The sequence below is a fragment of the Cygnus olor genome, chromosome 2 (genome assembly GCF_009769625.2).
Source record: "Cygnus olor isolate bCygOlo1 chromosome 2, bCygOlo1.pri.v2, whole genome shotgun sequence".
Classification (NCBI taxonomy): Eukaryota; Metazoa; Chordata; class Aves; order Anseriformes; family Anatidae; genus Cygnus; species Cygnus olor.
Genome location: NC_049170.1, coordinates 68517466 through 68541733, shown reverse-complemented (window position 1 = coordinate 68541733; position 24268 = coordinate 68517466). Strand labels below are relative to the sequence as shown.

The following is a 24268-nucleotide window of genomic DNA, read 5'->3' as shown; positions in this document are numbered from 1 at the left end:
ACTGGACGATGCCCCAAGAGTTTCAGGTTACTGGGGAAAACAAGCTGGGAACTTGTGGTCCCCAAGGCACCCACCTGCAGCCTGGCAGGGGGACAAGAAGACAGAGCTGCCTGGAGATCACACGCTTGCAGGGCAGGCAGGCCTGGCTGTCAGATGAGGCCTGGCAGGTCCCATCAGGGTCTTCTCCAGACCACTGGGCACTCACCAAAAGTCAGCAAAAAGTCACCAAAAATACCAGCACAGCTCATTTTTTGGCAAGCTGACATTTTTTAGGGAAGCATTCTCATGGAGATGCAAGAAGGGAGTGTGTTTTAGCCGGCTGTCGTTACCATGCTTGTTCTCAAATTTGAAATAAAACTTTAACTGTATTCTCGATTGCATGAGAGATTGGTTTGTGGAGCTTAAGGGCTGCAAAGAGGTAAACCAGGATAATAAGACAGAGATGAGAAAAAAGAGAAGATATCTGCTTGTAAACTAGGCCCTTCTGTAACAGTAAAAGTTGATTATACCCTAAGCTTTTTATCTGGATGTAAAGTCCTTAGGAGAGAGGTATTCATGAACATACCTACTGCAAACTGCATGTCAAACAGTGTACACTTCCAGATGTTTTATACTTAACCCTTTGGATTATATATATATATATATATATGTTTCAAAGACAATCACAGCAATCTTCAGTCTGTGCTTCCCTCCCTCCTGCCCTCAACTAAGCAAGACATTCACTGAGGAATTGAGATAAAGTCCTAGGATGGTGCAGCATTTTCTGAGATTGTTGTGACCAAATGATTCACATTATTGCTCCTGCTAAATTTTTCAACCTTGCTGTGAGTGAGGCCTGTTTGAGAAAGGACCTCTGATGTGCTGACCGCATTTCTGTAGAGTAAACCCATTCTTATTACTCTTCCTTCCTCAGGCAGCCTAATCCACTCTGACTGTGAATGAAGCACCTTTGAAATAAACACAAAAAACAGAAAGGCAGGAATAAGCTTCATCCCTACAGAGGAAAAAATAAAGTTTTTTGTCATGCTAAAGCACTTGGGTTTCTCGGACTGCCGACTATAGCTTTAGCAGTCCTGTTTCTTGTCAAACACAAACTACGTCCAAATCCGCTGTGGAAAAAATGAACTCCTTAAATTAAGACAGTTTCCACTACTGTAACGTCTAGACCAACAGGCAAATGAAAAAGGTCACTTGCCAAGAGTAGCCTGTGATAGACAGGTAGCAAAACTCAGGGCTGTACCTCTTTATTGCTGTAAAGAGACCCAGCTTCACTGACACTGAGAGCTGCAGCCATTTACAGGCAGCAAGGCAGTACCTTTAAATGCAGATTTACTTAGCAGGAGCCTGACTTACAAATATTTATGGCATGTATTCAGCAATATTTTTGGCAGTACAGTCCCAGAGGACTGTCTGATTAATCCTACTGCAGACCAACTATAAAGGCATATTTTGGCAGTTGGAGTACGGTTGCTGATGAACTCCACTGCTTTCATGGGTGTTCAGAGAGCATGTATTACATAAATAAGTGTCTTGAAAAGTGACTTCCAAATTTATGATTCCAAACATCACTGAATGTGGGCTTTTAGAGGTATATGCTCTCTCAAAAAGTTCAGCTATTTCTCTCATCAAGGGCAGGCAGAAGTAGGAACACTCAAAGATGCAGGTTCTCCAGCTTTGTCACAGCTAAAGCAGACACCTGTGCACACTGATCTTTGTGCTCCAGACTTTAGGGACAAACACATGCTTACCTTCTATTGGTATCAACAGGACTTACGCACCTAAGTGTTCGGGATAAGCTAGTCTAAATAAATTAGGCAAAACAAAGTGACTTTTGCTAGCTCAAGCTGTTGTGTACTGAAGTCCTCCATGCCCTAGCATCTTTGGTAATGGCACTGAGACATGGAGGGAGCTCTATGTTTCAATTATGTTCTTCTAGTCTTTGCATGCAGAGAGACACCAGGCTGTTGCTATTTCCAGACACTAACGACTCCAGATTCCCTCTTTGCCTGCACTCCTGTGCAAGAGCAGGACTGTAGGCTTGCTTCTCTCAGAGCACTGCCATGAGCACATGCTCTTTGCCAAGATGATGAATATAAGATTCTTGTTTCCTACTGTGTTAAAATTGACCAAGAGAAGCCAAACAGGGACACCCCTTCCAGTAGTGGAGCAGGGAGGTTTTGAGTGACTCAGAATTCTTCCTCCTCTCAACTTTTACTTGGGTCACTAGTCAAGCCTGACCCTACTGCAATGACTCTGGATTTGTAATGTTTTAGAGCAACAGGTACTAGGCAATTCAATCACATAAACTTTCTCCTGAGAACACCACACGTAGGAGTTCAATGTTCAGCAATAAGTTATCAGTGCAAGTATAATCTTTTCTAACCCTGACTGTTGCCATGCTTGAGATTATGAGATTCCAAAGGTGATTTCATACAGTGTTACAAACTGGTCCCAGAGTTAATGCTGAATTCACAATAACACTCATATGACTTCTCCAAATGTTAGCCTGTGTCCTGCAGAGTGGTGATCCTTGGCTTAGAAGGGCTGCAGAACTTTTCTCCTGTGCTTGAAGTTTTTCCTTTGCAGGAAATGTTTCTATGAAGCCTTACTATTAGGCAGCTCTACTCTCTAATCTGGTAGGGCCCCCTCTGATCATGTCGTTTAGAATAGCATGGCATTGTTTTAGACAACTAGCTCTTGATGAACAGGCTTACAGCTACATTACTAATGAGCAGCTGTTAGCATGAAAACACAGAAGTTTAGAAAACATGCAAAAAACTGCATGCTGTTAGCTGTAACGCTTTATCCTGGCTCCTCCCTCTGAAATAAGTTCTGTAACATCTGTAAGGCACAGCACCTCCACCTGCAAAATGGGACTAACAGTACCTTGCTATCCTAGGAAGTCTCTGGGAGACTAAACAAATTCTGTCACGAGTTTCTCAGATACCTGGACATACCGAGGCAAATACCGCCATTAGGTATATAAATACAGACTTGAGACTTAGAAGCTGTACGCAAGTCTACTGGAGGGCGGGGGCAGCATGCAGAGGCCAGAGTGGGGAAGAGCAGAAATCTGAAAACGATGGTGGCTCTCCAAGTTTTGTGAAGGAGCCAGTCCTACCGCTACTTCTCACTAGTGCTGCTGCTGATAAATGCCATTGGGCCTGATCCTGCTGGGATTCTGCCATCTCCCTCCATATGCGTACAGAGAAGAGAAAATCATGAAACTTTTACTCTAAACTCATGACCATAACAGAGACAGCACAAACGTGTACAGTTTTCATTTTGTTGGTTTGTTTCTCTAATATGTTTCTCTAATATGACCTTCTCCAAGGTTTTACAGCTCCTATTATTTCTAGGTTTGATTGTCACACTGTGATTGCTGAGATACAAAAAAAAAAAAAAACGAAAACAAAGAGTATGAGGAATAAACAAGACAAAGAGGATTGGTTAGTAAAGTACAGGCAGTTCTTTTCCCTTTACATGGCCTGATGCTTAAAGTCTTTCATTGCCAGGGTTACAAGCAGCTTTTCACAAGCATTTCTGGTTGGGAATATATTATTTCTTCCCAGTGACAGTATTTTGTTTGTCTTGGCATGCAGGCATTGTAATCAATTCTATATATTAAAGCACTGTGCCTTAGCACAAATGCCAGGCATTTCAAACCCTATTTACTTAGGTTTCTTCCTTGCCCAACAAATTATCTAAAAATAGATAATCAAGACTTCATACTTTACATCTACGTCATTCCTTTTGGCTTAAGTGAGGTAAGGAACGTAGTTCTTTTCTCTTCTCTTTCACCAACTGTATGGATCTTTTAGTAAAGAGATAAGTCCCCTTTCTCCTTCCCCCTCTTTTTCTGTCTTGCTTGTGAACAGCCAACAAGCCACAAAAGCCTTGTTATGACAATGCCCCCTCCTTTTGCTTGTGTCACACTTGCACTGCCAGAGATAGGGCACTGGAATTACTGGCCAGAGATAACCTCTCCCACCCATGTTCTTTTCTGGTCACGGTAACCCACAGATATTTCTGTTCCAACATACTGCATTTCAGCCGTAACTGCTTCATCCTTGGAGTCACAGTCAGTCTGGGTTTGGTTCCAGAAAGAGCGGATTTCACCTTCTGATTTCAAGAATACTGGAATAGCATCCTTCAAGAACTTAAGGGGATGCAATTTTGTGGAACATGGGGATTTAGCACAAAAAGATGCTGTTGCCATCAAATGAGGAAGAACTGGGGCATTACCATAATACAACTGCACCCTACAGGAATTAGTTTCTGAAAGTAGCTTTCAGACAAGTCGGACTAAGAAATACTAGCAACCAGCACAGATGTATTTGTTATGTTCAATGCTTCCTATCTTCCCATGGCTCAGTTAAAATAACTTTTGTATTCTCCAGTATTTAACTTGTACATGAACAGTAGAAGACCTGACCTGAGGTCAAATCTGTCCTTGGTTTACAGTCACATCTTCACCGAATTTCACACAGTAAGCAAAAGATAGAAATATACAGACATCTAAGGTTAAGTTCTAAAATTGCTGAAATCCACATGAATTTCCTCCCTGGCATACAGGGGACTTGGGTATTATCTTAGAAGAATGTTTGAAGAGTGGAATGAAGAATAAAAGAAACTTGGGTGAAAGAACAAAGAGAGGGAATAAGTTTTCAAAATGCTTATGAGTGAAAAAAGGGAGAAGATAACAGACTGAGTAGCAGAAAGGAACTCTAGACCAGAAACAATCCTGGGTTTAGTCACACTGAAAGTGAAGTCAGGAGTGACGGAGAGATGTACTTGGGGTCTCCCACACAAGTCAGTTCCTGTTCCGTTAACACCCTAAGTAGTAATAGGGACCTCAATCACTTCAGTAGATGAAGCCTTATCTGATAGACTATCGCAACAAAAGTAAAGAGTGACAACCCCCAAAATAACACCACTGGGAGAATACCAGGAGCAGTGAAACAGACCCAACTCTGCACCTGGAAGCTATGCCACCTCTGAAGAGTTGTCATTCCCAAGCAGAACATGAGTGTGCTCTGTTTCTTTATTTTCTGTAAACAATAAGAAGTACAGGACTTTTGTTTCCATATAGAAAAAGAAAGAAAGAAAATATCAGAGCTGAATGAGCAGGTAATTTCTTTGTATGTTAATCCAGAGATATGAAGTATACCTAAGGACGTTTGTCCTAGTTAAACAGTGTAAGTAACTACTTCACATTACCTAAAGAAAGCAACATCCTAGCCTGACAAGAAGGTTTCTGAGGTCAAAACCCCTCTTTTTTTTTTTTTAAAACTTTTTTAAAGGCTTGCTCTTTCTTTGTCTAGCTTGCTCCATCTAGACTTACGTAATCACCTCCTCAAACCAAAGTGTTCATTTCAACCAGACCAGGGGCACAGGAAGCATTATGGAACAGGGTGGACTTCCCCCTTTTCAACTACCTTACTAATTCCTATTCTTGCAGTGCCACTGGGTTACATAGGAAGTGTGATCATGCAGCACAGGAAGGATGGACAGTGACAAGAAAAGTCAGGGAGTTGTCATAACCATGCAGGACCATTATTTTGCTACTGGGATAAAAGTGCTGCTTAGTTGTGGACAACTGGAAAGCATTTCAGGAGGTCTAACAATGACACTGTCTCTTTTACTCCCAATTGCCTGATATTTTCTGAGGAGGCACAGCTTTCCTAAGCAGGTACAAAGTCTGCCCGAACTGGTCTGAAGGGGAGTGGAAAGGAGCATGAGAGGAATTTGACCTCAGACTTTAAAGCAGTTATTTGAGAGACATAATAATTAAAGAAAAAAAAAGCCACCAGATGCAGACCAAAGTTTCCAAAGTCACAGGGTATCTTGGTCAGTCTGTATCTCAAACAATCTCCCTTTCCTGGTTACTCTTACTGCCACGAGATAACTGACAGCAGCTTTGAAAATGAAGTCTAAACTTTCCCAAGTTTGGGTATGAGAGATCTGCAAACCCTGGGCTGAGCTCAGACATCGGAAAGGCATAAGAATGAGTGTACATTTGCCTAGGCATCTCTCAGACGTCTCACATTAAGCTTTATCCACCGCTGTAGGATGTGGGCTCCTTTACACCACACTCTGCCCATCTTCGGTCCAAAATCTCCAAGCGTATACTGTGCGTGACATTTCTAAATCACCTCCCCGTTGCACTGATGCTGCAGTTACTTTTGGCAGAGAAAGTAAAGTTTTTCCTTCCCCCCCCCCTTTTTTTTCCTAATCGCACAACATTACTGTATGTCTGTACGCTAATCTACAGCCCCATGAGCGAAGCAGTGCCTTGCCCAGACATTTTAAAGCAGGATCAAGTGGAATTAAGTGGAGTAATATTAAGACAGAAGTCTGCAAATTTGTGTCTCCTGAACAAAACTCTAATAAAGGGTCTTGAAGATCCAAGTCCCTCTTTTTATTTAATGGGGGACAGAGGGATGGGCTGCCTATTTTTGCAAATGTAGTTGCTTTTTATTTATTTATTTTTTAAATTTAAAATAAAAAATTTAAAATTTAAAATAAAGTTGCTTTTATTATATATTATTGTTTTGGATAAGGAAAATGTTTGGATGGTGGTTTTTTTTTGGCAGCACATCCCATTCACCCCCCAAAACGAGACTCCTCAAAGCTCCAACCCCGCTAACCCGAGCCCTAGCAGCGGGTACTGGGGCTCCCTGGCGCCTCACCTTGTACTTCATGGCTGCGGAGGGGCTGCCGGGCAGGGCTCAGTGCCGTATAGCCACCATCACCATCCCCGTCATCACCCCCGTCGCCGCCGCGTCTCCCCGCCGCCCCGCCAGCCCCGCCGCCAGGCTTCCCCGCTCAGTTGCATAGCGCCCCTCCCATTGGACGCCCCCCCCACCCCCCCACCCCCCCGCCCGCCCCCCGACCCCCCCGCCGCCGCCCCCCCCCGCCACCCGCCCCTCCCCTCCCCTCCCCCGCCCCCCCCCCCCCCCCCCCCCCCCCCCCCCCCCCCCCCCCCCCCCGCCCCCCCCCGCCCCACCCCTCCCCTACCCGCCCCTCCCCCCCCCTGCCCCCCCCTACCCTCCCCTCCCCACCCCTCCCCGCCCCTCCCCGCCCTGCCCTCCCCCCCCTCCCCGCTGTCAGTTCTCCTTCTACTCCTGCCGTTGCGCGGCGGGGCCGTTAGGGAGGCGGGGCTGAGGGAGGGCGGCCGCAGTTAGGGCGGTGAGAGTAGATGGGGGCTCTTGGCTTGAGGGCAGGAACCGGCAGGGGAAATAAACCTGTAGCGGCCCTCCACGCTTCCTAAATCGTGTCCCTTAATCAACCATGATTACTGTAATGCCCATAATAGAAATCTTTGTGTGTGGGAGATACGCCAGCTTGCTGAGATAAAAGGGAAATAAATTCTCTGCTTTTTGCCCAAGTTGGCTCTTACCCAGCGTTTCTAGGTCACAGATGGTATCAAGACTATTTCTAGTGGCCTAAGGAAAAACAGCAAAGAATAATCTTGTACTACCAGTCTGCAAACATAACTTCATTTCACAGTACAGTGATAGTCTTAAATTCTCATGTGGCTTGTCCTCTAGAGAGAGATCCTATTGCTGAAATGGCTTCATAGCCTCTAAAGAATGCAATACTTTTATCTGTAATTCCTCCATTCCCTAGTTCTAGGCTAAAATAAGTGGTGGTACTGTACATATTTACCAAATGCATGCAGAAATGTGTTTTTTTCAGTACTCTTTCTTGCCTGCACATGCCCTGGTAGTTCATGGAGTACGAGTCCCTGTCAATACAAAAGATATCTCAGTCTTCAGTGAGAAAAGAAACCTTCAGCTTCTGCAGTGCGGAGCGTGACTCTGCGACTGTGCGCCCTACTCAGTGCCATAGGGCACTCATGGGGATTTTTTTCTGTGTTTTTTCTGTTTTCTTCCTCTCACCCCGTTTTTCCAAGAAGATACTCAAAATAGATATTATTTTATATTGCTGAGTTTTGGGCAACACTGTTCTGAGTGTACCATCAAAAAATTTTGAGTAGCTTCAAAAGAATACAGCTCATTTGTATGCTGTATCCTTAAGACACCTTATTAAAGGAAAGAACTGTTTCAGTGATTATGCATGACCAGCTTACTGTTAGGAAAGTGCAAATCTCCTTGGTGTGTTTCTACAAGTAGAGAGTTTGACCTTGGATTTTATTTATTTATTTATTTATTGTGTGTTTTTGCCCTTCATACTGAAGGGATAAAAATTTCTCCTAGGGTACGTTTCCCAAGGACAGAGGATGCAACGGCCAAGGTGGTAGTGTGGTGCTGGACTAACAACCAAATCCTGCTCCCTGAATGAGCCCTGTATAATCTCTTGATCTGAAAGCCTCCATTTCTGGAACCATTATTATGAAGATTAATGCATTAGAGATTGTAAAACTACATTAATAAGGACCAGATAACTATCAAAGACAAAAATAAGAAAAGCAGAATCCTACTTCTGACTCCACCTATATGTAAATGCAGAGTGTCTGTTTTCCAGTAATCCCACCAGTACTGATTTTTCATGTAAAAGGTGTTTTTCCTTTTTCAGAGGACTTTACAATCACATTATGAAACCTAAGCACATTTGAGAAGCTGTGCCTCCTGCTTTTGTTTTAGCTTGCATTGCCTCTGTTGCATTTAAAATGTCCCTGACTGAGTTTAATCTGAGGTAACAGATGTTTTAATGTGAAATTCTAGTTGGGTTATTGCCTAGTATGTATTGCTTTGTATTTATCCGTCTCCATAACTCAAATGCTAAAAATCTGTAATTAAACACCACCAGAATGAAACTTTGGACATCAAACCCCAAAGTTTATCGGTGTTGATAGCTGTATGTTACAATTGTAAGGAAACAGATACAAGAATCAGTATTTTACAGGGAGGAAAACAGATTGCCATCTCGCACCACCTCTTCAGTAAAGTCCCACTGCTCACTTGATTCATGCACCCTCCTTTCCCCTCTCACCTGCTCCATTTACGATCTTAGCTTTTCTTTGCAGTTTGGGGGGGGTTTAATTTCCCGAAGGGTGAAATACTCCTGTTTAGTGTGACACCTCTAGCAGAGCTAGCAGTGTGGCGGAGCTCCCCAGTCTATCACGAATATCAGGCATTAGATATACCTTGAAAGAGTTTGTAAATACAATCCTCTAACCTTGACACGGTACCATAAAAAGTGACAGTTGTGGAAAGCACACATTTGTGGTTAGCGCAAGCACTTTGCTTTTCTCGATGATCTTGTCAAGGGCGATGTCTTTACTATGTAATATTGTATTTCACATGTAGTCTTGGGAAGTTTTAAATTGGTTGCCTTGGATAATCAGCTAAATTATACAATGGAACACACTGATGAGGAAGCCAAGGTCTGGCTTCACTGATGTATGTGTTGTAGAGGCAACTTGAGATATTCTGGCAGGATTTATAACAAAAGGGCCCTATTGAAGTCCTCAGGAGGGTAATTCATGTAATGTGTATTTTTGCTTCACAGCCCAGCAATGACTTGAATCACTGCCTCATATTTTATGCTGCTGCAGTTCTAGTGGAGTAGCAAATGGGTTCTCTGACTTCGCCTTTTGCCTGCATCGATGGCCTTTGTTTCTTTGCTTTTGCTGAGGGCAAATTAATATTACTCTCTGCTCATTTGGGCAACCCAGTGCCCTTCTCCTGCTCTTACACAACCCTGGTGAGCTTATTGCTTGCTTTATCTCTCACTGTGCCACTGGCTGGTGCCCTCCCCATGCTCTCCTGGTTGCCAGCCAGGGCTCTGAGGTATTTGGGGGCCAGCAGCAGGTGAGATGCTCCTGCCACCAAAGGGGGGCTTGCCAGCCAGGCTCCGCAGCTTACCCAGCGCAACCCTCAGTGTGCACCATGAAACAAAGCCATCAGCCAGGCTGGGATGGAAACAGCCATGGAAGCAAATCAGCCAGCTATCGCCCTGTGACAACTGATAGGAGACAAGCACAAGACAGATATCCTACTCTGAAAGGTTACTGAAACAGAAACCCCTTGTTCTGCTTTCCCCATGACACAACCTGGGAAAAGAGAGGCACAGCGGAGTGTCTCCCTCACTCTTGAGAGATCCTTTTCAGAAGGAGTCTGTGAGCTTGGTGTTTTGGAAGCACTGAACGACCTTTTTTTTTTTTTTCCCTCACACAAATCCTTGGCTATCCTTTGGATAACGTTGTGCAGCATCTGCATCACTTCTTGCTGTGATACTTGGCCAGGGGATTGGGATTAAAATTAGTTTAGTTATAGTGCCACTGCACTTTAAGAGCAAAGGAGGGTACTGCAGATCCTGCCACCTACATAATGCTACACAGACTGGTTCAGCTGGTATTCAGTGGCCAGGATTTCTTCACTATAGAATGGTTTTGTACACAGTCAGAATGGTGGAATTTGCTTGCTTGGAGAAATCTATGAAAAGAAGATGAAATGCTGCTGTTTCCTGAAAAGAACATGAACAAAAATCACCACTGACGTGGGCTGGCTTCTATGTCTGTCTAGACAGAAAGGCCCTCTCTCCCACCTCACTAGGAGACAATAAGAAAAAGATTTCATTCTCACCCAAAGAAGGGAATATTTTGCATTTCAGCAAGTCAAAACAAAATCTGCTCCATTTTTCTCCGACCAGTGAAGGAAATCTTTTCAAGCTAGGAGTTTATTCCATGTGACAGTAACAGAAGTCTGTCCTGCCAGGCAGGATAGTGGTCCAGGGTGGATATTGTATCCAGGGTGGATAGTGATCCACCCTATCCAGGGTGGATAGTCATCCCTGTCATGGTCAGGTTTAAATGCAAGGGTCAAGTTGTGAAAGAAAAATTGTTAATTGAAGTATCTTTTAAAATTTGACTCTCCTTTGCTGTTCTACATAAGATGCCTGTGGCTAAAGCCACAAAGCAGGTTCACTTGCCTTGGTCAAGAATACTACATTTCCTTTAGTATGTATGAACTAATCTTACAGGCATCCCACATCCTTTCCTAAGAAAGCACAAAGGCAGTTTCGCATTCTCAAGAAGGGCCTTTTACGCAGCTTTACTCAGTTTCTTCAGGAATCACTCATTTAACTTTCCAAGTCAACCATCAAAGTCCTGTTTAGTGGTGCTCTTTCAGATAAAAGGAATAAATGCAGCTCCCTCTGTCCTCTCTGTTTTGCTTCAAACGCCAGCCAGAAAGAAACATATTGGTGTCCTCCCACCTAAAAAGTTTTGAAAGTGAATCCAGACTTTGTTAGCTTGGGAAATCATGGAAAGCAATGGCAGTTTAGTTATTCTGGCACTGGGATCTCTCTGAGCGACCAGCCTGATCCAGTGATTAAAAACTGCAAAATCTGTTCAGATTTAAATAAAGGATGAAAATAAATACCGCTACAATTTCCACTTGTTATTCAAAGCAGGCAGTCAGGTTCTCAGGAGGAAATGAACATGGGAAAGGGAAACAGTGGAATCACTATTAAAACAGCATGAGGGACCCATCTCACCCTGGGGAAAGGAAAGGAGAGAACATAAATCAGAACAAAATGAATTTATCTCTGGTCCAAGGCTGAGTACTGACTGCAGATGATGATGCAGAAGAAGCAGCTGCCCCGGCGGAGCAGAGCATGTGGGTCAGCCAAGGGGACTTCTCATCCTGGGCAGCATGGGCAGGACTTTGTGGAAGACAAAGCAATTGCAGTCACACTGCCACCTGCAGTGCAGTCAGCCAAGGCAAGCCAGAGACCTGGGCACCTTGATACCATGTGTGTGCTGGGTAGGAGAGACAGCAGAAGCTGGTGCTGTTGCAGGCAATTTCTGCCCTTTGAAATAGCCGCAGCATTGGGGCAGACTGGGTCCCCAGTGCTTGCCTGCCATGACCCGGTGGTGGTGAGAGGGCAAGAAGAATTTAAGGTATGTGGGGAAGGCTGGAGATAGAAAAGAAGATCAGGATGCAGCATGCACTGGCCTATTCCTTCCAGAGATACTGTAAAAGGGTTATTCATTTCCCAAACAAATAAAACAGTCTAACAGTCATGCTGGTAGAATACACTCCTTTATTTTCTGCTCTGGCACCAAATGTTTTTAATACATGGGATAAAAAATACAGGCTTGCTTCCAGATGTGTGGCGTGCATGCCATTTGACCTACTGATGCCAAAAGTTTTTGTTTTGTTTAGTTTTTCTTAAGAAAAGATGAGAAATAGCAAAGCAAAAGGCTTCTTTCTAGTTCACAGATGTGTGGATGAAATATGACAGATGTCATACAGGGAGGTTGCTCAAGAGAAAAGATATGCTTAGGCATCATAGCTAGTTTAAGATGGAAGGAATCCAGAACTGGAACCAGAATTGCCTCAGATGAGAAGTTTCCCTGTAGCTTAGGCATGTTAAGCTTTTGTGCAGTGAATTTTTGATCAAGGCCAGGCAGCCCACCACAGCATTGTTATCCCAGTTTGGAATCAGGCTCTTTGAATACGTGCGTTTGGCATAGTGGGTTTGTAAGAATGAAGGATGACTCAAATAGCACACAACTCAGCCAAGGGAGAGGGTCTCTTCTGTGGACTGTGGCAAGTTCCGCCTGCAAAGGAGCCCTTCATGAAGGAAGGGTTGTGAGAGCATGAACAATTAAAAAGGAAACAGGTCTGGAATAAAGAGGTTCACTTTGCTGTGTCAAAAGTACCACACTAGTATTTAATATCTAGGAAGGTGAGATTTGCTAGAGAAGCATCAATAAGTTTTTTCTCAGCAGGTGCACACACATGCAGCAATATGCACCAATTCCCATCCCCAGAAGTTTTATCTTGAAGGGTTTTTTCCCCTGAACTTATGTGGAGGGAGGCTGTACAGAAACCTGGAGCTACAAAATGGCATATGAAGTGGGGTGTGCATTGATGTCCTTAAAAGCCTATTTTACATAGATTTAAAACTACATCAAATTCCTTGAAATCACATGAATCCTCTTTGCAGAGGATTTCTACATTGTAGAAAGAAGCCCTTGCCTAAATACTCTCCTTCTCCCTGATTTTCAAAATGCACGTTACTTCAGCCTGTCAAAAAATCAAAACTGCCCCTAAAGTGCAATCTCTCCTGATTTTGTCCATCAGTTTTACACATTGTTCAAGTAATCATCCCATGACTAGACTAGGCAACTGTGTCCATTTTGTTTGCAAAGCCTGTGTTTTTTAATTGTTTTTATTTTTATCATTCTCTGCTTTTAGGAACCTCTCATTGAATATCTCCCTTGTTTCTTTTAGTGTAGGTGATCTGCTGTTGTATTTTATGTCCTCATGTTTTTCCTCTCCCCATCTCCCACCACCCTTGATTTCAAAGCACCAAAGCATTTACCCCTGGTAGGGTTGGCAGCTCGGTTGTTGTCCACTAGCAGCAACCACTCCATTCCAGTGGGAGGAGGGAAATCAAAAAAGAAAATTTAATGAAATGTAAATTAGAGATTTAAAAAAAAAAAATCAGTCCAAAAGGGAAGTGCCTGTTTTGCCTTTACCACTAAGCTTCCCATGAAGTCACAGCCTAGAGGTGAGTTGAGGTTTGAGGAATTTCAGGGAAATTTGCTCCTTTTGGATGTGTTTGGAGGGAGAATATGCAATTGGAAAGAGACCATATTTTCTCTCTTTTGCCTCAACCAGATCTGTGAAGATCCGTTGATACCCATAACAATTGAGAAAAGCACGTGAAAAGTCTCACACTTATTTTTCTCTTTTTTAGGCCTTAGTGTTTAAACTCTCATCTCATACTCAGTGTAAATTTGCATCTCCACAAAACTGCCAAAAATGGTTATCTTTGCTGCCATCTAAATCTGCTTATGGTCTGCTCTCCAAAATAATTCTTTAAAGGAAAATGACTTATTTCCAAACCCCTCCTCCTCTTCAGTTATTTTCAATGAGCAATTCAGTCCAACATCATTTAAAGAAAAAGTCATTGCGTTACTGCCTGCTGCAGGACTCTCAGGAAACAATAGTAGAAGAGAAGGAACGTGGGAACTCTGCTCCTTCTCTTTCCATTGCTATTGTTTGTGAACTCTGAATGCTTCCAGCAGCAGGGTAGCCAAAGATGGGGTGAAAAGGACAGAGCGTGTTCCCATTGGCAAAGCTTCCCTCGACTTCACTGGGACCAGAATTTGGCCCGCACCATGTAGCATCATGAGCCTTGGCTTTGACTTAATTGGCTCCTCTAAGCAGATTGTCTCAGTGAGGGATGCAGCACTGCAGATAACTCAACTGTCACGTGTATCCACCACTGTTATTCTTCTACTTGCTTCAGACTGGATACACAGCTGATAGAAGCACCAGTCGTGGGACTGTATGAAGGGCAGGCTGCACACAACAGTCTGTTGATCTCTCCTTCAACACCTACGTCCTCTTTTCCATCTTTACCCCCAAGGCTCTGTCCTTTCCCACACATCCCAATTGACTCATCGTGTTTGCTCCTGGAGCTGATGTGGGCTTGAGTCATAGGGTTGACATGAAGATTTGACTCCTCGCCTCCTCAGACTTCCCTTGTCTGGGAGCTGTAAAGATCTGTCTCCTTGTGTGTTCATGGCTTTTATGAAACTACTTTTCAAAACGGGGCAAAGCTCATTTTTGTGCCATGAAGTCCTGCCGGATGTACATCTGGAAGCCATTGCTAAAAACCTGTGGGTACATCAGGGTATTAGTGACAATATCCTCTAATTTCAGATAATGCATTGAGATAATGCATTAGCGTTGCCTCTCCAAGCAATAAGTAGGCACTATGAAAGGACCTCAGTCTTGCTTTCAAAAGTAGGGCATTGCAGTGTGCCACAGTGAGATGAGCTACCATGGAATTGTTCCACGATGGTGCTCCAGAAGCTGTTGTTCCAGTGAAAGATCATGGTATGGATGAGTGTTTGCTCAAAAAGAAGATCAAGAAGGCTGTATGTATGCAAACCCCTCTCCCAGAACAGGCATGGTTAGACATGGCTATCTAGTGGTTTAAATGCTGGCTCAGAAACACAAGAGTCGAAGATATACTGGGAGAGCAGTTTTCAGGCATATATATGCGGATAGGATCAACAGGCTTTGACTAAAGCTGGTGGAATAGACTCCTCAGACTGGCCTTATTGTTTCATTTTCCTCTTTTCTCAGAGATGGGCCTTCTGGTGCAGAGATCAAAAGTGAGGAAGCAGGAGGAAACACAAGGTCTCAGATGCTGACTCCTGACCTAAGCAAATGGGTGAAAGAAAAGTCTGTTGGACCAAGCTGTAACCACTGTGGGGAAGAGATGAAGGGAAAAGGTGTCTTTGAATTGTGGGAGAAGGGAAAGAGCAAGAAAAGGAAGATGGATAGAGGAACAGACTACTATTAATCAACTTAATGAAGAGAAACAGGGGCATTAGGGATCCAAAGTACCTACACCTTGTGAGGATCAGTACAGATTATACCCTTTTCCGTCTTTGAAAAATCTGTTCCCCTCCTTACTTTGCTATTTAAAGCATTCTGCACTTGATAAATAAAAAAATATGGCTCGTAAAGATTAAACCGCATTTTGGTAGCAGCAAAGATAACTTTATGAAGACAGACAAACTTTTGTTAAATTAAAAAAAATATATATAACACTAGAAAGTTATGTAAGATTCTATTTTAAAATCATCTGGTCCTAATTTACTAAATTTACTGCCTCAGAGCTAATGCCAAACTGCTACATTTGATTTATAGAAATACTTTAGCACATTTTTCCATCAGGTTATTGTAGAATAATCTACTGCGTTTTTATTATTGTAAAAAATGCAGACTTCTTTAAAGAAAAGGAACATTTTTGAAGAGCTTATTGGTAGTTGCTCACAGGATGCCAGGAGACATGCAGATAGTAAACAATGCTGTGTGCTTAGGAACATTCCACTCAATTTTCAACTCCTTTACCATCTTTCTTCTTTGTAATTGAACAAAGTGATCCATCTGGCAAATGGACGTTTGAGAATGTTCAGTTTGTGCCAAACCACTTTTCTTAAGCACAGACTACATTTTTTTCAGGCAAATATTTAAACAGCAGCCATACTGTTATGCATTGCTAACCATTAAAAAAACACATACAAAACCGAGACAGCAGGCAGGGGGGAGTTGGGGTGGAAGAAAGCTTAACAAATATTCCGTTAAAAATCTATCTAAAAATATCACGCTACACAACCCTCTTTCTTCCTCTCTCTTTCCGTGAAAAGGGTGTCCAAACAGGAAATGGCTGCTAGGGATGCAAACCTATGTCCCGTGTTCAACAAAGCAATTGAACACATGCTTAACTTTATGCATGTTCTCGAGGCCCTTCATACACAGCAGTGCTTTCACTTGTGTGTGCTTCACTGAACTGGATCCATGGTGAGTCTTTGTCCACTTGTACAACAAAGCTGTGGACCCGGGGAGTTATCTTTTTGAAGGTTTTGAGAAGTTGTTAGCTTTTTTTTCCACCTGCATCCATCTCCCATGCAACTCACCCACAAAGTTTGCAACAGATGCAATATGTTCTCAAATTTATGGGGAATGGATGGAGATCTGCTTCACGCCTTTCCCTAATTTTTATTCACCACTGTATACTGAACCCAGAAGTGCCAAAATACCACAAGCAGAGGGAATTTTTCTGGCATTTCCAGCCTGAGCAGAAGTAGGTAGTATTAGACATCTGTTCTTCCATGCTAACTCAGACTAATTCAGATCTAGGCTAGTACCTAGTCATACCGATACCTCTTCTCCAAAAGTCCCCATATAGCTAAAGTACCTGGAACTGTTACTGTCTGTTTCCAATTTCATAACTCTCTTTCCTCATCCATCTCTACAATTCTTCTCAGTTGATCTCAGATTCGAACTCTGAAGTCAGATAACCAACTAACCAACTTCATGGGCCTTACCTTCAGCCCTGTTTTGAATCCATAAAATGACTCCCATTTTAAAGCCCAAACCTCTGAATAATTCTGACGCTCAAGGGATTGATATTTTTTGTGTTGACAAAGCAAAGCATCGCACTCTGAAATTCAGCTTACTGATGAGTTGGGTTTGCACAGCTGAAAAGGCTGGTTTTTTTCAGTGGACGATCAAGGGGGTACGATTAATCCTGATCCTAGCACAACTGACTCAGGTGTGGCTGTGGCTCTGAGATTTCATCTGTTTAGCCTCAAGATGGAGAAGACTCAGTCAGATATCCCAGTCTTACAGTGCCAAGGCAAAACTGTTGTCTAGTCAATATCCATGACTGCATTGCGCATGTGTTTGTTGTGATATCCCAAGATTCAAGGTATTTCAGTTTGAAAGAACTTGAAATGTTTCCTGGGAAACAGGATACTCAGCTGTTGTAGTTTGTTACAGTTGAAGAAACACTGTCAGAAAAATAGGACGAGATGTTTGTGCCCACCATGAAAGGCTCCTGGCTGAGAAAACTTCCCTGCAGCTCAAGTACAAATCTACCAAATCTTCTCAAATGCTTCTGTGATAGAGATGCTTGAAGAGCCACTCGTGAAGAAATGGACAGACACGAAAGGTGAGAGGGGTAGGAAAGGTCATAGCTGGGAAAAGAAATGATTCAGCACTAGTTTTTTGTGGGCTGGCATTTGTGTTTGCAGGTCAAAGTCAGTGTAATGTTGTAAATGTTCTTCTGCGTTTTTCTCTGGAAAGGAGGTAACGGTACAAGACAAGCAAAGCACTAACAGGCTAAATTTTAATTTGACACCCCACGAAAATGAGACAACTTGTATGCTAGCTGTTTGAAGTCCAGAGATGCCACCTCGCATTACTATCATTTACTGGGCGGTTGCCAACATTTGTACATTTTCATAGCCCCATCGATGCTACAGAAGAGTATATCTGGGAGTCCTTGGCAGTATGAGGAAGAGTGGAGCTTTGTTTTTCTGGAGCTAATCCCCTTAAACCACTTCCTCTTCCTACTGGAGTGAGGTTTTCTTAATGCCTTTTTGTTGTGTTTTATTTGTTTTAATGACCAGTGCTCTTGGAGCTGTTTCCAGGTCTCCCTGAAAGGTCAGGTCTGCTTTTCTCTTTGCTTGCATTCATATGGTGAGTGCAATTGCTCCTTCTGCCCTGTTCCCTCAGGCTTTGAGGCTGCTCTGTTTGCTGACTTCAAACCTGGTCTTTGAGAATGACAGAGATTATTTCATTATTTCACTCTTTAGAGAAAAAAAATGAAAAAGAGTTGAGTTCCTTAAAACTTGTGAGTTTTCATCTGTTCTTGCTTTTAGCGCTACTTCACTCAAATATCTGGGTAAATAAAAAGTGTGTCTATATTTTTCAGCTTTTTCTGTGCAGTGATACAATGAAAGATGCCTGATGCAGAGGCATTTTTTCACTTGTGGCCCTGGGCAGCTTTCAGCTCTGCTTTAATGTTTGTTGTTTTCTCTTGCAGAGCTTGCTCTGTATTTCAGAAAACAAAAGCAAACCCGCATGTGACATGTTTATACAGTTGTGGTTCTAGACTTCAGATGTGCTGTAAGTAAGTGTGCATTATGTAAGTAGATGCCCCCATATCTAAAATATGTCAGGCATGCCATTTTAATAGATACATATGATATAACAACTCATTAGTCACAGAATCACAGAATTGAAGGGGTTGGAAGGGACCTCAAAGATCATCGGGTCCAACCCCCTGCCAAAGCAGGTTCGTTAGAGCAGGCTGCCCAGGTAGGTGTCCAGACGGGCCTTGAATATCTCCAGAGAAGGAGGACTCCACAACCTCCCTGGACAGCCTGTTCCAGTGCTCCGTCACCCTCACTGTGAAGAAGTTCTTTCACATGTTGGTGCAGAACTTCCTGTGCTCTATCTTGCGGCCATTACCCCTTGTCCTATCCCCACAAAGCACTGAAAAGAGGTTGGCCAAATCCCCTCTGCCTCCCACACCTCAGGTATTTATACACATTGATGAGATCCCCTCTTAGTCTTCTCTTCTCCAGGCTGAACAGACCCAGGTCTCTCAGCCTTTCTTCATAGGGAAGATGCTCCAGGCCCCGTATCATCTTTGTGGCCCTCCGCTGGACTCTTTCCAGGAGATCCCTGTCTTTTTTGTACCGGGGAGCCCAGAACTGGACACAGTACTCCAGGTGTGGCCTGACCAGGGCAGAGTAGAGGGGGAGGATCATCTCCCTTGACCTGCTGGCCACACTCGTTTTAATGCACGCCAGGATCTCATTGGCCCTCTTGGCCACGAGGGCGCACTGCTGGCTCATGGTCAACCTGTTGTCCACCAGGACCCCCAGGTCCTTCTCCTCAGAGCTCCTCTCCAGCAGGTCATCCCCCAGCCTGTACTGATATGTCCGGTTTTTCCTTCCCAGGTGCAGGACTCTACACTTGCTCTTATTAACCTCGTTTGGTTTCTTCCTGCCCATCTCTCCAGCCAGTCCAGGTCTCGCTGAATGGCAGCACAGCCTTCTGGCGTGTCAGCCACTCCTCCCAGCTTCGTGTCATCGGTGTACTTGCTGAGGGCAAACACTATTCCCTCATCAAGGTCGTCGATGAAGATGTTGAACAAGACCGGACCCAGCACCGACCCCCTGGGGAACGCCGCTAGTCACAGGTCTCCAGCCAGACTCTGCACCACCGATCATCACCCTCTGAGCTTGGCCAATCAGCCAGTCTCAAACCAACCTTACTGTCCACTCCTCTATCCCACACTTCCTCAGCTTTGCTATCAGGATGTCATGGGAGACAGTATCAAAAGCCTTGCTAAAGTCAAGGTAGATGACATCCACTGCTCTCCCCCCATCTACCCAGCTGCTGATGCCATCGTAGAAGGCAACGAGGTTGGTCGAGCACGACTTCCCCTTGGTGAATCCATGCTGACTACTCCTCATAACATTCTTCTCTTCCAATTGCTTGGAGATGGCATCCAGAACAAGCTGTTCCAACACTTTTCCAGGACAGAGGTGAGACTGACTGGCCTGTAGTTTCCCGGATCCTCCTTCTTGCCCTTCCTGAAGACCGGAGTGACATTGGCTATCCTCCAATCTTCAGGCACCTCTCCTGTTCTCCAGGACCTTTCAAAGATGATAGAGGGCGGTTCGGCAATCACTTCTGCCAACTCCCTTAGCACACGTGGATGCATCCCATCAGGACCCATGCATTTGTGTGCATTGAGCCCATTCAGACGCTTCTGAACCACTCTCTCGTCAACCAGGTGGGAGCCCTCCATTTCCCAGCCCCTTTCTCCTCCTGCCAGGGTCGAGGAGTCCCAGGGGGGAGTCCCTGAAGCAAAGACTGAAGCAAAGAAAGCATTCAGTATCTCCGCCTTCTTGGCGTCTCCCGTTACCAGGACACCCCCCTCATTCAGTAAGGGACCCACATTATCCCTAGTCTTCCTTTTACTGTTTACATACATGCTAAAGACTGCATCTGTTTTTGATTTGTGCAAGATCTTCGTGGTGTTGGGAACGCACTTGCTGTACTAAAGCTGCTCAGTTTTATGGGTCATTACTGCCTCTTTGGACCAGGTCCAGCTGATAAAGCTTATGTAGAAGTAGGTGACAGTTGTGTTCACATGTGTAGGGTAATAATTCTGATCTTGGAGGTCTCTTCCAACCTAGATGATTCTGTGATTCTGTGTGATTCTGTGACTTACTATGTGTAGATGAATTCATATAGATGAATTCCAAATGCTCGCCATGAATGATGTAGTTAGATATGGAAAAATCTGTCAGGGTATGAGAAGATTTAACTTAGAAGTGAGTCTAGCCTTCAAAGCAGCAACTTCCTCCTCTCTATTCAAGGGCCTGTCTTTCTGTAACGGTGTTAAGTTCCAAAGTTGAGAACTGACTGGCTAATTCATAGTAAATATGATCTTGATGAATTTTGCTTCCTTCTGTCTTCATCACTTGCAAACAATTTGTGATTTTTCTCAGGTTGGCTGATTTCTTTCAAATTAATTTGGAGGTTTTTGTTTGTTTGTTTGTTTGTTTGTTTTTTTCCTTCATATGGTTCCATTTTATTAGAGAATTTCTTTTGAAATTCTTTGGTGCTAGTTATGGCTCTATCATGCATTCCCCTTCGAGGTTTCAGAAATGAGGTAAGTGCAGAGTGTGGCACTTTTGTACCAGGTGAGGTTAGAAAACAAGTGCTGAGATGCTATATGAACCCACTTCTGGACCACAACCATGACTGACATGAGAAATGAAGTACCAGAGAAGAAGGTGTTTCATTTAGGTGTGTGCAGAGGAAAATAAGGGAAAGCTTGTATACATTACAGTCTGTCAGTGGTTTACTGTCCACACTGTGGTTAAACTTTGGGTAAAGAAAATCCTGCAGAGGTTAAACATTTATTGACATAGAACTATATATAGCAGAGATGTAATACACCTATTTGATCATGTAGTCACTTGCATTTAAGAAAAATTACTGCATCCTCGGCTACAGGTTTTTCTCTGGTGTATGTTGTAGGTCAGCAGTCTCTGAACTGCTGGTAGTTCTTTGAGGTGGAATAGTAACATCAGCAGCAGCATCTTTCAGGCAGGAAAATGCAGGCACTTAGTGATTTGTGGATGATGACACAAGAAGAGCACAGCAGCTGCAGTGCAGGCAGCCATGAGCTGAGTGGCAGGGAGAGCTGGCAAGCTGCAGCAGCACGGCTCAATAGGGAGGCATGTGTATTGCTCAAAGGGGTTTCTATCTTTGCTGAATCTCCCCCAGCATATCCTTGGCTGTGTTGTGACAATACAAACAGCGCCAAGGTGGATTTCCCCTGTTCTTGGCACTGTGTCCTCCTTCTCAAAAAGCAAAGTGGTTTGGAGGTTCAGTTAGCTTAGGCATGTGAGGTCTGGATTTTCAAAAGTGGGTCTAGCAGGGATGGCACTGGGTTATTTAAGCATGGAGTCTATGGACAGGTATCTTAGGGCATCCCAGCTACTCCAGGAGGGCAGGGGTATCCAATCTCATTATGGGGTATCCTATAATCCTCATATTAGGGTAATCCTCATATTAGGGGTATCCTATCTCATTATGCCCACCCTTGTGTGGCTGGCTGAGAGCTGAGTGCCCAAATCTTTTGAATCCAACCCTTGAATATTTGTTGGGATCACAGCCAAGATATCTGAACACCCTGGTTCAGCAAAACTGAGTTGGAGTCTGAGACCTGCATCTCCCCTGCCCATAAATGCATTTCGTCTGGCAGAAACCAGATACATGGAGGAGAAAATGTACAAAATAATAATAATCACATCTTCCAAATACATTTGAGCTGTTTCCAGGTAAAGTTTTGGTCCAGGAATTCTGGGAACAGGAGAAATTTGGTAGTCAGAGTAATAGTAGTAGAAAAATCCAGGCCAATTGCTGGTCCCAAGTGTTCAGCCAATAAAAATTCATCCATTGTAAAATTGTCACAGCCTGCTCACTTAGGCTGCCATGACCTCTGTCACTTCTATCCTGTAAATAGCCTCTTCCCTGGTCCAGCAAGGAACAGAAAATTATTCATTGCAGACAAGCATCTCAGTGCTCAAAGTAGCCAGTAAGCTTTTTCCCAGGACTTCTGAAAAGCCTGTTCATTTGATGGAAGATGCACAGAAGACAAGGATATAGTAGAGGGAAATCAGTCCTTTCAGCTGTTTTCTGTTTCTACTAATTTGTATTGTGCTTAAAAACAAAAGACCCCTGCATCCATTACTTATTCAGTAACCTCTCTGCATCAGCAATCTACCTTGCTAGCTGCAGTTTCAAAATGTCTTTCTGTCTTTTCCAGTGAAATCACACCTCATGCTGAGAATTTCTAGGTCATATGCTCGCATTCAGAAAGGATGTGGTTTTCCTGTTCTGCAAGCTGTGAGGCAGAGCTGCATCAAAATGGACTCTGAGAAAATTTGCTGTGTAGTGCCAGCGGTGACAAGTGCTGACATTTTGTGGGTGCTGCTAGGCACGGTAGTATTGAGAGCACTTAATGTTGCCTTTCTTCTAAACCTGTTCACGCTGACTGTGTGTGTGCAGTTTTAACCACATTGCCAAAAGACAGTATCTAGAAGGCCAAGTGGAGACATGCAGAGCAATGATTCTCACTCCAGTGCTTAGCACAACTGGCCCTTGTTTATTCTGCTTTGGCTTCCACTCGTATTGAATGTGCTACTGCGATGAATCTTGTCTCTTTCCTCCTCTGTGGCAGGTACCTAACTAGACTTTGTATCCTGGCTGGGGTTCACATCCACAAAGCTGCAGCATACAAGGAATACTTATATGGCACCTGTTTGCTTGCCAAACATCTGCTGACTCCATGCCAGTGCTTAGGAGGCCTACTCTGAGCCCTCCAGCTTTGGAGTTTGCAAAGGGCCTCAATGTGCTTGTGGGAGCTAGTTTCTGTAAGCAGTTCTCATTGAGTTACGAGATGCTTAGCAGACTCCTCATATGGAGGAGTCATATGGAAGAAATGTAAGTGGGGACACCTGCTCCTTGCACTGAATGATGGGAGGGAATCAGATGCAGTGGCTCCTTCTTCCAAAAGGACTACACATTTTGCAGTCCATGTGTCTTTATGCATGAGGACCAGAGGCTCTCTGTCCTCCTTCCTGATAGATTTTGATAGATTTGCTAATAAATTGAGAAGAAAAAGTGTCACCATATTGATGACATTCCACCACTCAGTGGCAAGCACTTGATGCCTCCTGTGCCAGGCACCAGGGTTAGCCCTGATCTGACAAGGAGATGTGCACAGCTGTGCAATTAAAACATCCACCCGTGCCCTAGGAGCATCTGCCATATTCACTGTTGTCAGCCAGAGGGTTAATGCCTGATAACACTTCTTGGTCAATCTGCAAGCGCACCACACCTGACAGAAATGGAACTGCTGAATGTACTCAGCATCCTGTTCTTCACTGCTATCACTGAAATCATGTCTCCATCTTTCTTCTCCTTTAGAGAACAAAAAATTAGCTATATGATGTAAAATCCCTCAAGATCATGGTTTGAAAATTCTACCAAAGAGAAGTTCTAAGGAAATGTTTGGCCAACCAATTAGTAAACTGATCTTTAATGACAAGCTCTTGAGATTATTGCATAATTCCCAGTCTCAGGCCCCATAATGAAAAAGTTACCCTTCCCTAAAACCACCACCTGGCTACAAATCATGATTTCATTTCAAGAAAAAGATAACTAGAGCAATTATATGTATTACATTTTAATAATCATCTAGACCATACTATTTATGAAATGTTTAAAGAGTAATCATCATACATAGGGTTGGGTTCTTTTCCTAATAAATCTGGTTTGAGTGTGAAGCAAAGGCTTCACAATGATTTGCTTTTGGGCTTGACTTCATGTGTGTTTTTAATGGGGTGCACAACTGTGTCAAAATGGCTTCTGACCTGACCAGCCTA

General features: G+C 43.7%; 1 protein-coding gene across 3 annotated transcripts in view; it reads right to left on the bottom strand.

Moving 5' to 3' along the window:
* The window catches only part of NEDD9 (neural precursor cell expressed, developmentally down-regulated 9), a 98281-nt gene that overhangs the window by 30488 nt on the left and 43525 nt on the right, over window positions 1–24268 (bottom strand). The window contains exon 1 of one of the 3 annotated variants that reach the window (XM_040548727.1): window positions 6693–6868. The exons of 1 other annotated variant lie outside the window; for it this stretch is intronic. In XM_040548727.1, the coding sequence (XP_040404661.1) occupies window positions 6693–6704 (12 nt within the window). In that variant the 5' untranslated portion in view covers window positions 6705–6868. Of the gene's footprint in view, window positions 1–4967; window positions 5045–6692; window positions 6869–24268 lie in introns of those variants that run through there. One more of the 3 variants, XM_040548726.1, reaches the window with a different exon arrangement.